General features: G+C 39.7%; 1 protein-coding gene across 2 annotated transcripts in view; it reads left to right on the top strand.

Moving 5' to 3' along the window:
* Nucleotides 1-14,015, top strand: part of TOX (thymocyte selection associated high mobility group box) — a 295,588-nt gene that overhangs the window by 255,301 nt on the left and 26,272 nt on the right. For both annotated transcript variants that reach the window (XM_089517363.1, XM_089517362.1), the window contains one exon: nt 11,717-11,797. In XM_089517363.1, the coding sequence (XP_089373489.1) occupies nt 11,717-11,797 (81 nt within the window). The remainder of the gene's footprint in view (nt 1-11,716; nt 11,798-14,015) is intronic.

The following is a 14,015-nucleotide window of genomic DNA, read 5'->3' as shown; positions in this document are numbered from 1 at the left end:
GATTCTCAGATAACAGATTCCACAAAGACCACCAGGAGGCATCACACCTATCAGAACCACAGTGGCCCCTAAGATCCCAGATTCCTCTGGCCGTCAGCCTACCTAATGTCATTGTTAAAAAAAAGTCTCTATGTGGTTATATGCTTTCAAGTCACCTATCTACTTATAATGACCCCATGAATTTATTGGATTTCTTAGGAAAGGAATACTCAAAGGTAGATTTGCCAGTTCTGTCTTCTGAAATACAGCCTACAGTATTTGCTATTTAGGTCCTAAATCTATACTATTAAAGAAGAGAGAGCCCTAACAACTTAGAATCATAGAAGCATATGGAAGAGACCACAAGGGCCATCTAACTCCATGCCATGCATGAATACACAATCAAAGCACTCCCAGCAGATGGCCATCCAACCTCTGTTTAAAAACCTCCGAAGAGGTAGACTTCTCCACACTCTGAAGCAATGTATTCCACTGTCAAACAGCTCATACCATCAGGAAGTGCTTCTTAATGTTTAGGTAGAATCTTTTTCCCTATGGTTTGAATGGAGCTAAGGGAGCCCTAGTGGCACAGTGGTTAAATGCTGGTACTGCAGTCACAACATTGTAAGTTTGATCCTAGAAGAGGGCTCCAAGGTCCCCTCAGCCTTCCATCCTTTCATAGGCCAGTAAAATGAGTACCAGCTTGTTGAGGGCAATTTCCTTACACATTGAAAACCACTTAGGGAGTGCTGGTTCACTGATAAGTGGTATACTGTAGAAATGTATTTGCTATTGCTGTTGAATGTATTGCTCTGTATCCTAGACTCTAGAGCAGCAGAAAATGAGTTTGCTTCATCCTCAATATGACATCCCTTCAGATAGTTAAACAGGGGTATCATATCACCCCCTTAACCTTCTCTTCTGCAGGCTAAACATTCCCAGCTCCCTAAGCCACTCCTAATAGGGCATGGTTCCTTTCACTATTTTGGTTACCCTCCTCTGGTCGTCTTCGAACTTGTCAGTATCCTTCTTGAATTGTGATGACCAGAACTGGACATGGTATTCCAGGTGAGGTCTGACCAAAGCAGAATAAAATGGTATTATTTTTTCCTTCGATCTAGACACTACACGCTTATTGATGCAGCCTAGCATCATGTTGGCTTTTTTAGCTTCTGAATCACAATGTTCCCTGTGGTCTACTAAGAACTTCATGTTCAGCCTGTGGTCTACTAAGACTCCTAGATCTCTTTCACATGTATTGTTTTCAAGCCCAGTGTCCTCCATCCTATATCTGTGCACTTCAGTTTTTTCTCCCTCGGTATAGTACCTTACATTTCTCCCTCTTGAAATTCATTACAATGTATACCCCTTTTCTACTATTTTAATAATCTAGGGATTGACAGAATCAAGGTGCAGAGCATAAACTGTCTGATACATATGTAAAGTTGAAGGCTTTCATAGCCGGGATCCATAATTTTTTGTGGGTTTTTCAGGCTATGTGGCTGGGTTCTGGAGGAGTTTATTCCTGAAGTTTCACCAGCATCTGTCGCTGGCATCTTCAGAACACAGCCACATAGCTTGAAAAACCCATAAAAAACTATTTCTGATACATAATTATTCAACAAAACACAGAAGTTAGCTTGCTGACTCACTGGGAAAATTCAAAATTAACAGTATGCACATATGAAATGAAACAACCAGCTTAGGTAAACCTTGCATTTAAAACATTTTGATCCTTGTAGAGACCATTTGAAGGGTTGTGGGGTTGACTTTTTCATTCACCAGCGTCTGCTTCTCTTATAAAATTCATATTATTATTATTATTATTATTATTATTATTATTATTATTATTAACCTTTATTTATAAAGCACTGTAAATTTACACAGCGCTGTACATACAATCTTTTTAATTGGACAGTTCCCTACCCTCAATCTAACCAGACACGACACAAAAGGAGAAGGGAGTGGTGTTGGGGAAGGGACCTCTCTAGTAGCATAATACATATAAAGTACATGGCAATACAGGAAATGATTCAATAAAACAGGCAACAAAAGAACATCAAATAGCAAGTGACAGTTATGCAATGCCTGGGAATGCTTCCCTGAACAGGATGGTCTTCAACTCTGTTTTGAAGCTGGTTAAAGAAGTGATGGCTCTTACTCGCGGGGGAAGAAGGTTCCAGGCATGAGGGGCAGCGAGTGAAAAGGGGCGAATCCGAGATGGGGCAGAGGAAATCCTGGGCTGGGACAGCAGACCTTGACTACCAGAACGGAGGGCCCTAGTTGGAAGGTGAGGAGAAATAAGGTCTGATAAGTAAGGAGGGGCCAGCCCATAGAGGGCTTTAAACGTCGACAGCAGGAGTTTATACTGAATGCGGAAAGGGAGGGGGAGCCAGTGAAGGGATGCCAACACAGGAGAGATTATTATTATTATTATTATTATTATTATTATTAACCTTTATTTATAAACCGCTGTAAATTTACACAGTGCTGTACATACAATCTTTTTCATTGGACGGTTCCCTGCCCTAAGGCTTACAATCTAAAAAGACATGACACAAAATGAGAAGGGGAAGGGGATGAGGACCAACAGTTCTTCTCTACCTCTGAGGCCTGGATCATGGGAGATGGAATGGAGAGAGGACATAGCAATACAGGAAATGATTCAATAAAACAGGCAACAAAGGAACATCAAATAGCAAGTGACAATTATGCAATGCCTGGGAACGCTTCTCAGAACAGAGATGTGGTCAGAGCGGTGGGTGGATGTGATAATGCATGCAGCTGAATGCTGGACAGAAATTAAAGGACGGAGGTGAGAAAGAGGAAGCCCAACCAGGAGGATGTTACAGTAATCAAGTCGTGAGACCACTAGGGCTTGGACCAGGATCTTGGCAGTAGAGGCGGAGAGATATGGTCGAATTTTGGCAATATTGTATAGAAAGAATCTACAAGCCTTGGCTGTGGTCTGGATCTGAGGGATACATGACAGAGAAGAATCAAAGATAAAACCAAGACTGCAGGCTTGCTGGACTGGTTGAATAGAAATGTTGTCCACAGAGACAGAAAAGGAGTGTTGAAGGGTGGACTTAGGAGGAAAGACAAGAAGCTCCATCTTGGACATGTTGAGCTTCAAACGCCGATGGCGCATCCACTGCGAGACAGCTGTGAGACAAGACGAAACGTGCTGTTCAAGCCTTGGAGAAAGGTCAAGGGTGGAAAGATACAACTGGGTGTCATCGGCATACAAATGGTAGGAAAAACCAAAAGAGCTAATGAGTTTACCTAAGGACAGTGTGTAGAGAGAAAACAGAAGGGGACCCAGAACAGAGCACTGGGGAACTCCAACAGATAAGGGAACAGGAGAAGAAGTCTGGCCCCCTGCAACCACTGCAAAAGATCTGTCTGACAAATAAGATCTAAACCAGTCGAGAACAGAGTCTGAGAACCCAAGGTCAGAGAGTATGTCAACTAGGAGACAGTGATCAACGGTGTCAAAGGCTGCAGACAAATCAAGAAGGATGAGAACAGAGTAAAGGCCATTAGCCTTTTAGTGCCTGTGCTTACTAATTTATTTATTTTTTAAAAAAACTTGCTGGAGGTAGCTAGTGAGGAAGACTTATCTTCCCTCCCCTTTTCTCTCTATTTTGCTGTTTATGCATGTTCAGCACGAATCCTGGAGACAGCTTTTTACCTTGCTTGGATCTAGGATAAACTAGAATCCCATTGTTTCCCAACTGAAGTTTTCATTGAAATGTTCACTGCAGACCTGCTGCTGCAAGCCACCATTGGAAGTCTGTTTCTCCAGCCCTCCTTCACCCCCTGCCAGTGCCAGTGTTACTAAAAAAACAACAACAGAGGACCAGGAAGAAAAGGAGGGCTGGGGAGCACAAAATGTCTTTGTAAAGGGGAATCTCTTTGTCAGGGGCTTTTTTAAACTGAGGTATGCCTAACTTGTTTTTTTCCAGTTGGATCAGAAGTAGGAGATGGTTGCAATCAGAAGGAGTCAGATTGAGTACCTTAAACCATTATACTGTTTTCATGTGTATAGATTTAAACGTATTGTGTATAAATTCAATACCCTCAGCCTATTTTAATATCTATGCCTGCATGTGTTACACATTTATTTTCTCTAAATTACCAAAATTCTTAACACTGTGAGACTGCATATCTTGGGAGGATTTTTCCGTGTATCTGTTCTGTTGTATTGTAGCCTCAGAATGCTTACTCCTTGTTTATTCATCAGCAACACTCCTGTTTTCCATTACTGCGTTCTACTGCTGCTGCTTGTTGTTGTTTAAATGAAAGGACTGCTACTTGTGAGACACTGATACATAAAATACAAATATTACTTTGTGGCAATTAGAAAGCTCCAGTCAAAGTCAAAGGCTTTCATAGCTGGAATCCATAGTTTTTTGTGGGGTTTTGGGGCTATTTGGCCATATTCTGGAAGAGTTTATTCCTGATGTTTCAACAGCATCTGTGGCTGGCATCTTCAGAGAATGCATTCTCTGAAGATGCCAGCCACAGATGCTGTTGAAACATCAGGAATAAACTCTTCCAGAACACGGCCACATAGCCTGAAAACCCCACCAAAAAAAAACAAACAAACAATTAGAAAGCTGTTCGTGAAACATTTTATTGGTTTAAATTTCTACATATCACCCTGTATCAAGGGAACTCAAGGCAGTGTACAGGAAAATAAGTTGAATCAACTAAAACAATTTTTTAAAAAAACTTTAAGCAGATTTGAAGCATATTAAACAACTTAACAAATGAAGGCAGTTGAAACTGTTTGAAACAATTTAAAATCATACACAGGTACAACCTGGGATAAAATCTGTTAGGTCCCTGATATGTAAATAAAATAAAGAGCCATGTTTTCACTGGATGCTAGAATGATGTCAGCACTGGAACTAACTGGGCTTTTAAGGGCAAAGTATTCTAGTGGAGTAGACCCTCTCCCACTTCGCCCCACTAAGTTTCCCACCTAGTGATGGGACAAAGAGGAGAGTTAGTCCACCAAACCTTCATCCTTGGGTAGGTGGGTATAGGAAAAATAGCTTCTTTGTGTCTATCCTGACATCCTCTCTCCTCCCAGGATAAGTAGCCAGCAGATGTAATGGGAGGGGAACTACAGTGCAAAGATGGAATTGCCAAAAATCCAGCACTGGAAAATCTATCATTTGCCCCCATTCTTTTCCTTTTGCATCCTTGTAAGATTCTTTAATAAAATTTATTTCATTATGTTGTTTTTTGTTTTTAAAAAGCCAAGACTGTATTAGAAAGCAGCAATTTTAGTTTGATTTACACATTGGATCTTCTAGCTCTCTACACTGTTGACTGCAGCTGTGCTTAATGAACTGCAACCCAAATAGGTTGATAAAATACATTGATTGAGTGCCATGTTTACCTGAATTATCCAGTCTGAAGACTTCTCACAGTGCAAGTGTTGCTTCCACTGCAGATTTATAGGGAATTCATAGACTGAAGATGCTTCAGTTTTGCACAATTTGTATCCCCAGATAAATTTCAAATACATTTCAAATGTTTCTATCAAAAACGTAGTTACAGCTTTTTCTGTCTACTTAAATTACACATTTAAGTATTTGTGTCTTGGCAAGTTCTAGCTTGCTGCTCCTTAATACTGAATGCTGAAAATGTAATGATTTTCATAGCTCAGCTGCATCCCACTGCAGCAATAATGCAAGTTGTCACCACTTTGACTGCTGTGGCTCAGTGCTAGGGGATTATGGAAATTGTAGTTTGCTGTGGAATCAGAGCTGTCAGACAGAGAAAGCTAAACATCTCACAAAACTAGAATTCCCAGAATCCCACATCTTTGAGCCATGGCAGTTAAAGTTGTGTCAGCCTGGATTATTTGTGCATATGCAGCAAGATTTCATGAAATACCAGTGTAAAAACTTGTTTCCACTCATCCATGGATCCAAATTAATCTGCTTGCTTTAGCCCCGGTCCATGGATCACTTATTGGTTAAATCTGGCTTTTAATTAATGCATATATTAAAAATCACATTCACATTGTTAATTATATTTCTTGAGTCTTAATCAGTGTTTGATCATATTGGCTGGGGATTATGGAAGTTATCATCCAACAAAGTAACTTTTCTAAGCTCCTGTTCTTGTATATTTTTGTCAATTTATTTTTTAAAATTGTGCTACATACAACTATTAGTCCCATCTTGAGTAGTGCCATCGAATTTTATGTAAGTATTAACTCAGCAGGTTGCTACAGATTAGATAAATCTGCTCCATTTGGGACTAACCATTGGCTTAAATATCTCAGTGCAGCAAAAATATTTAATCTGCCTATAGATATCTTCCAATTTGATAGTCCTCTCTATTGATTGAAATATAAAACTGCAAAGGAAAACCATTGTACAACAACTTTGCAGGCCTAGTGTCAGCGTCTGGATGAGACTGATGCCTTGTTCCATGAATGCAATAGGTTACTGACTCTGAGATGGGCTTTCTCACAGCACCTTCCCCTACCCTCTGCAGGCCTTGCAAATCCTATCAGAAGACCTTCCGAAACTCTACAGTATGAAGGGATTGCAGCAGACATAAGGGAGACCCTGTTCAAGGGGTCACCAGCTAAAACTGGGGGGGGGGGGGTGTTTATGGTTTTTAAAAAATGCACAGTGTCCCCAGAACCTTAAAGGGCAATTTAGCTATTTTAGCCGTGGATGAGTTGGGACTTTTCCTTTAAAACTATACATCACTCCCACTTTACATCCAGATTTTTAAAAAGACTCTTCCTACACCTAAAAGAGCCCATATAGGTGAGGTGGGGAAAACATGCTTGGCTGATTACCTTGGGTTTGTAAGGGCTCCATGGTTTCTCCCTTTTGGTTTTCCTGCTTGTAGCATGCAGAAGGACTATGAGCTGCTTTTATTGAAGCAAAGTGAACTAGCATATTAAAAGAAACAGCTCAAGTGAGTTATGTAGTGCTTCTGTGTAATGTAAGACATAAGAACAAGAGTCGCAGATGGAACTTCCCATGGGGAGGTTTGCAGATTTCCCTGTGTATACGCTGAAGTATGAGAAAAGAATGCCTAAGTCAAAAGGCAGTTGTTATGTTGCTGATGAAGTACAAAGCCTGGTTGCTTCATGCTCTCAGTATTTGCTTTACAAATTTCCTCATCGTTGTAAATTCAGCATAGGGCATCTTTTTCTGTATGACACATGATACTCTGCATATATACTTTTACTCCACCCCTCCCAGTAGAGATGGTTAGAAAAGCAAATTGTAGAATATTAAAGCTGTACATTAGAGAAGATTGGAACGGAGCAGTTAAACTGGCCATTTTATGGAGAACCCATAGAAGGGCAGCAGAAAGAGAAACTGAAGGAACTGCAGATTTTGGTAGGAAGAAAGGGTGGCAGGGAGAAAAGAGAACTACAACAAATGCCTGAACTAGTTTTTTTTTTTAAATCCTTTAGTTTCATGTTAATAATATTAATGAAGCATATCTTTGTTGTTGTTGTTGTTGTGATTGTGTGACTTCATTACTGACTTATGGCAGCCCCAAGCCAAATTTATCATAGGTTTTTCTTTGTAAGATTTGTTCCGAGAGGCCGGGACAGTGTGACTTGTCGAAGGTCACCCAGTGAGGTTCTGTAGCTGAGCAGGAATTTATCTCTTTAAAAGTGAAATAAAGCTGTCTCATATGGATAATTTTGAGCTGAAAATATATCTCATTTGCTGTTTTCTCTAAAAGTTTCAAAACAGCTAAAATGTATGCCTGAGGGCTGTAATATTTGTCACTGGCAAAAAAATATGGGTAGGACACCCAGTCTTTTGTAAGTATTGTATGTTCTGCGAAACATTCAATTGCCACCCAACTTGTTTCTCCAGCTGCCTGTGGGTCCATGGGCTTGTTGATGCTAATGCCAAAAATGATATGGCTTCCACTGGCAGCACATATGTATTCTTCACGCAAGAGAAGGTTCTTATGTTCCAATCAGTCTTGTAATACTTCCTCTCTGATGGGGCTGTAGCAAACTGGTCACCCACATCTCCCCCACCATACCACACTCTATTTCAAAGCCTCATTCAAATACTGTGATTACACTTATCCAATCCCCCCCCCAGCAGATGACAATGTGAAACATAATTTCAGGTGACATTATAGCATACATGGGCAACCTTGGCTTACCATGTCCACAAGAACTTGCTCTCTAAGAAAAATGGTGTTTGATGAGGAGTAAACTAAATTGATTTAAATGAAGCACTTAAATCCTAACTTCAACTGTGGACAAAATGATTTTTAAATCATTGATTTAAATCTTCTGTTTCATAATGTACTCAGTAAACATAAAGCTGTTTGGTTGTTATGCCAGCTAGAACATACTGTATGGAAGGTGTGCAGAATATAATTCAGAACGTCACACTTGTAAAGTCCAAATACATTTTCACACTAGAAACATTATATATGCTTAAAGATGGGTGAACAGTTGTGAAATTAAGGCTCATTACCTCCAGATACAAAAAAGGATACTAGTCAGTGCAGACTGAGACAAGATAGTCCCCAATTAAATAAAGTCACAGTGATTAAAAGAGTAAAATACTATACATTATATGTGATTCTAATTTAATGTAAAATATATTTCATCAGTCCTTACTGTATCAGATGAAATCAAATGGGGATTGTATCATTTTCTTATGTAAGGATTTTTTCCTGTCAAACCTGAGTAAGCGAGCCAATTCCAGCTCATGGGCTGAATGTGCTGTGAAAGTGGTCCTGTGAGTGAAAGATTATAAAACTAGCAACCTCTCTGTCAAACTATCAGACAGGGCCAGTTAGGAACAGAGAAAAATGGCTAGGGTTTGGAGTAGACAGGGACAGTAAGGGAAAGAGGGAAATTTGGTTCGATGGGAGCTGAAAGTGTGGAAGGAGCTTGGGGGAAAGAGCTACTTTGTTCAATTAAAAAGATTGTATGTACAGCGCTGTGTAAATTTACAGTGCTTTATAAATAAAGGTTAATAATAATAATAAGTATACTGTATTGTATGTGAAGCCCATGTAGTGCTGGAAGCTTTTTTACTGCTTTGTTGTTTACATCTGTGTAAATAGCATTTTCATTTAAGAACTATTGAGGATAATTGGTTATGCATTAGCGAACTGAATGCACCAGGAAAACATCTGCCTGTCCAGGATAAGCATCACCTTGGGGACCATGATGGGGATTTTTAAGATAAAAGGGAAGGGCAAGGGATAGGAAGCCATTGGTTGGAACTGCAGGGCTTACCTGGAGAGGGAATCCATCACACGTCTATTGTTGATTTTTCTTCAGCTCAAGCCTCTTGGAAGTGAAGTCAGTGGTGAATACCGAATGCATGAGCAATACTTTATTTTTTGCAAATGTTTTGTTAAAATAAAATAAAATAAAAAAGCTGTTGTATGGTGAAGTATGAGTATTTGAATCTTGGGATTTAAACTTAGCTTTTGGTTGCAAGATTTTTATACTTTAGTCATAATATTTCCATGTTAAAGAGACTGTTGTCATATTTCACCTACAAAACTTCTTTCCTTGTACCAGTCTAAAAGGTAAGCTAGCAAATGCCTAGAAGTGCTTAGTACTGAAAACTATGCATGACTGAATAGGGAATAATGGCATGATGGCTGTATGATAGGGTGCCATAATAGTACTTGCATACAAAGCTGTATAGAACTACCATTAATTGGATTTATGAAATTAGAAATGTCAGGAATAAATCTGTGATCTTTTATTCTTATTCAGTGCAATTTTTGTTTTGAAAATGAAATAACAAAATTATGCAGATGTATTCATACAGAGAGTGCAATTTGCATTCTTGCCTGTTCTTTCAGGTCAGGCAAATTTAATTTTAGCTGCTGGGGGAGAAAAACTGTCAACTAAAGGGTGTTTCATTTCCTTGAAACAAACAATACATTTTAGCAATAACCACAAACAATCAACTCAGACGCAACTTGTTATAAATCCTTTCTGAAACAAAATGATCTCAAGCTTTGTAATCTGAAGAAATTGCAAAAGAATGTACACATGCCGCTGCACAGCTAGAATCAATCTATTATATTTATTCTTCTCTTGATATTTACAGCTTTAGTATCCTAGGATGCCTATTTCTCCATTATAATCTTATGTTTCCCTGGGATGCAAAATCTTTAATCCTTTTAAGCAAACTCAGGGTTTTACCAGCAGAGATCAGAGGGACCTGCATGCTCTTGGAAACACAGCTTTGATGGGCTAAAATAAAGCATCTTTCATACAAATAATGTGGCGCCACTTCACAAATAATGCTGCAGTTTGGAAATACACTTGGAAGTGCATATGTTTGCTCAAGATTAAAGAAATGTTTAATAAGAGGATATAAATAAAGCAGTTTAAAGTTGCAGGAAGAGTTAGCACAGTATTGTGGTTTGAATGTCAAACTACAACTCTGGAGACCAGGGTTTTAATCTCCCCTCAGCCATGACAAACCACTTGGTGACCTTGGGCAAGTCACTCACTCTCAGCCCTCAGAAAATTCTGTAATAGGTTCACCTTATGATCTCCATGAATTGGAAATGACATGAAGGCACACAACAACAACATACAGTGCATCTGCGTTATACGTGGGCACACCTTATGAGACATCCAGCATTCACTGGAAGCTGTGCTGGAAAAACCCCTGGCGCACCCCAGAAAAAGTAATGGGGCGTGAGCCATGGAAATGAGCCACATTACTTCCAATGGGGCTCAAGCATACACATTTTCCCTTACGCGGGAGGAGGAGGAGTCCGGAATGGATCCCCATGTAAGGGAAGGGCACACTTTACTTTACTGTAATACACAGAGCAGTAGCTATACAGGGACAGAACCATTTCCACAAATGTACAAGGTGACCTCATGTATAAGTTGAGGGAAGGTTTCAGGGTCAAAATCATGAGTTTTGATATGACCTGTGGATAAGGCCTATGGATAAGTCGAGGGTAAATCTTAGGAGGTTATAAGGAAGGATGGAAAGGGGGAAGTACCAGGGTTTGTTTGTTTTTTTCATGGAAAGAGGAGACTTGCAAAACTGACTGGAAAGGGAAGAAAGTGGTGTCAAATGGGAAGTTTTTCCATGAGAAGAGGAGGTTTGCAAAATGGACTGGGGAGGGAAGCAAGTGGTGTTATATGGAGGGTTTCTTCCATGGGAAGAAAAGGCTTGTACATTGGACTGGGAACCTCTTTCACACACACTCATACACTCAGAAAAACACATGCCTTAAGCACCAAGAGTGGAGCAGTACTAGTTATTGAACCATATATAAGTCGACCCAGGATTTTAGGGTCAATTTTGGGGCATAAATTTCTTGACTTATAGTTGAGTATGTATGGTACTTCTGTTGTTTCAGGTTAACTTGAGTTGGACAAACCCAAATGATTCTCCGTAATGTCCCAAATTTCCTGCCTTAGTCCTTGCACACACACAGACATTTCAAGACAGCATTCTTACCCTGCAAATCCTCATTCTTGCTCTGGGAACAGGAGAAGGAAGGCTAGGCCTTGTTACTTTGCAACCCTTGGTGTGACCCTGCAGATGTTGTTGAACTACTACTCCCATGATGCTTCCGCACCATTGGCCCACAGGATGGAGCCGAAGGGAATTTTGTGTTGCTGCATGTGCACTAGAAAGCATAAGGTTTTGTTTCAAAACACAACAGGCCCATTTCCTGATACAGTATATTGTTATTCATTGTTTTTCAGGTATATAAAAAGAAAACTGAAGCTGCTAAGAAGGAGTATCTGAAGCAGCTTGCTGCTTACAGGGCAAGTCTTGTATCCAAGGTAATACCTGATATTTGTTGTGTTTTATTTAATATTTTGTTTTAAGCCAGCCAGTGAAAACATGTTTGAAGGGTTAGACATAAAAAAAAAAGGTGGACAGAGAGAAAGAGGAGAGAGGCAGGGGCAAACTGAAGTTGTTGCAGCCATTTCTGTGTTGTATGCAACATATTCATTCATCCATGGGATTTATATTCTGCCTTTTTCTCAAAATGGGATTCAAAGTGGCAGCCCTGGGGATGCCTGGATGTTACTTCTCTCATATTTTTAGATTACAGTAGTCCCTTCCCATCTGTGGAGAGTTCAGTTCCGGGCCCCTTCAAGGATAGGAAAAAACATGATGGCCACAACCCATTTTATTCAATGGCTATAATGTGCTCATGGCTGCACCAGCATGTCCAATGTGCATACACCACCACTGAATTCATGGATAGCTAGCCCACCAGTATGACAGGTCCGCTGTATCTCTGTGAATTGCTTCCCAGTACAAGCAACCTGTTGATTAATTAGGATAGTAAACCCCATAACTTTGATGAATTTTCTATATCTGGAGTGGACAAGGTTCAGCCAATGGGCCACATGCAGTCCCCAAGACTGTTTTTGTGGTCTCAAGCCCCTTCCAGATAGGGATTTCGCAAAAGCTCCATCCCAGAAGGAGATTTTCCAAAATAGCTTCTAGGGTATTTCTACCATGTTCAAAGACCCTCTTGCCCCCCCACAAAAGGGTCAAACAAAATTTTCAAGGACTTTGTGCAAAATGTTTACAATCTCCCCCCCCCCCCACATAAATGCCTTCTCAATGACACAGGAAGGTACATTTCCACCATGTCCTCCCCATGCCCAGGACCAATTTATGCACAAAAGAAAGAGAGGTGGTCAATATAGAAAACTTTCTGTCTGCTGATGGATAGATATACTATGATTACTATCTAGGTGCTCCGTTTCTCATTATTGAGGGTTATTCTGAATGACATTTGTACTGTGATATGTTGATGTACAAGACATGCCAAAAATCATGTCCCAAAGGCATGGTATAAAGGAGGCCAGCATATTAGAATTTGCAAACGTCAGACAAAATGTTACTTGACTTAAGTCAAGTGTAATCTGAGTAAGAAAGAAAATGGGAGACCAGTTCAAACATTTAATTTAATTTATGTAATTGCCTATGGAGCATGGCCCTTGGCACATGCTATATATTTTGGTAGATGATACATGGGCAGTCTTCCAGATTACGTTAGAATGACAACTCCCAGCTATCATTCCATATAGCCAATTTGAACTCTGAATATTGACTTCCTGTGGATTTTGTTTGTCTTATATTGTTTAAAATGGAATTTGTATGGACAATCTCATTGAGAATGATACACTCTTTGGTATACTAAACATAGCAGGATATATAGGAGTCAAAGGTGTCCTGTGCAGACAGGAAGCCATTGCCACATGTTCAAGGAGCCCCATCACACCTCAACACCATATTCCACATGTCATATACTTTATCTACATGAGGCTAACCTTAGTCAGCACTGCATCTGCTTGCAAGATTGATGTGATGTGTTTTATGAAGGACCATTGGTTGCAGCTATTACTACAACCTGTTGCATCGACATGTTGATGCATCAAGGCATTCATGCCTATGGAAGGCATACATATTATACTAACGCAACTTGGAAAAGTCTAACATTTGCTATTTCAATGCTTTTGATTTTTTTCCTCCCTGGCTGTTGCTGATAGGATTACTGGTAGTGAAAAGGTAACCACTGCTTATTCATAACTGATGATACCAGGGTGCAGTAGTCAACATATTATAAGGTATTCAGAGCTTTCCTCAGAAGCCTTTTCTCCATTCCTGCCTTGGAATTATTGAAATTAGCAGTGCTAGAGTCAGACCGTTTGATGTGTGTTGTCATACTAAATATATAAAGTAAAAAATCACATTACAAAGCATTTTATATAATGTTATTCAAATTATGATATTATTGCTAATACTGACTAAGCCTTCTGGTTGCCCTCAGTTGCAGCTTTTATTACTTTTGTAAGTAGTTTGTATAGCAAATTGTACAGCATTATTTAAAAATGCTGTGAATTGCATTTTTGCATTGAAAAAACAAGCATTTTTATTGCTTACCATGGCTTTTTTGTGTGTGTGATTCAAGCTGACACTAGGATTTGTTACTTTACCTGTTCAGTAAGCAATTCCAGCAGCTTTTGATGTAAAAACTGT

Source organism: Sceloporus occidentalis, unplaced genomic scaffold (genome assembly GCF_023333645.1).
Source record: "Sceloporus occidentalis isolate IW3139 unplaced genomic scaffold, rSceOcc1.0.p SCAF_3, whole genome shotgun sequence".
In the NCBI taxonomy this organism is placed as follows: Eukaryota; Metazoa; Chordata; class Lepidosauria; order Squamata; family Phrynosomatidae; genus Sceloporus; species Sceloporus occidentalis.
The sequence above is the reverse complement of the archived record's forward strand: the minus strand, read 5'-3'. Positions and strand labels throughout refer to the sequence as shown.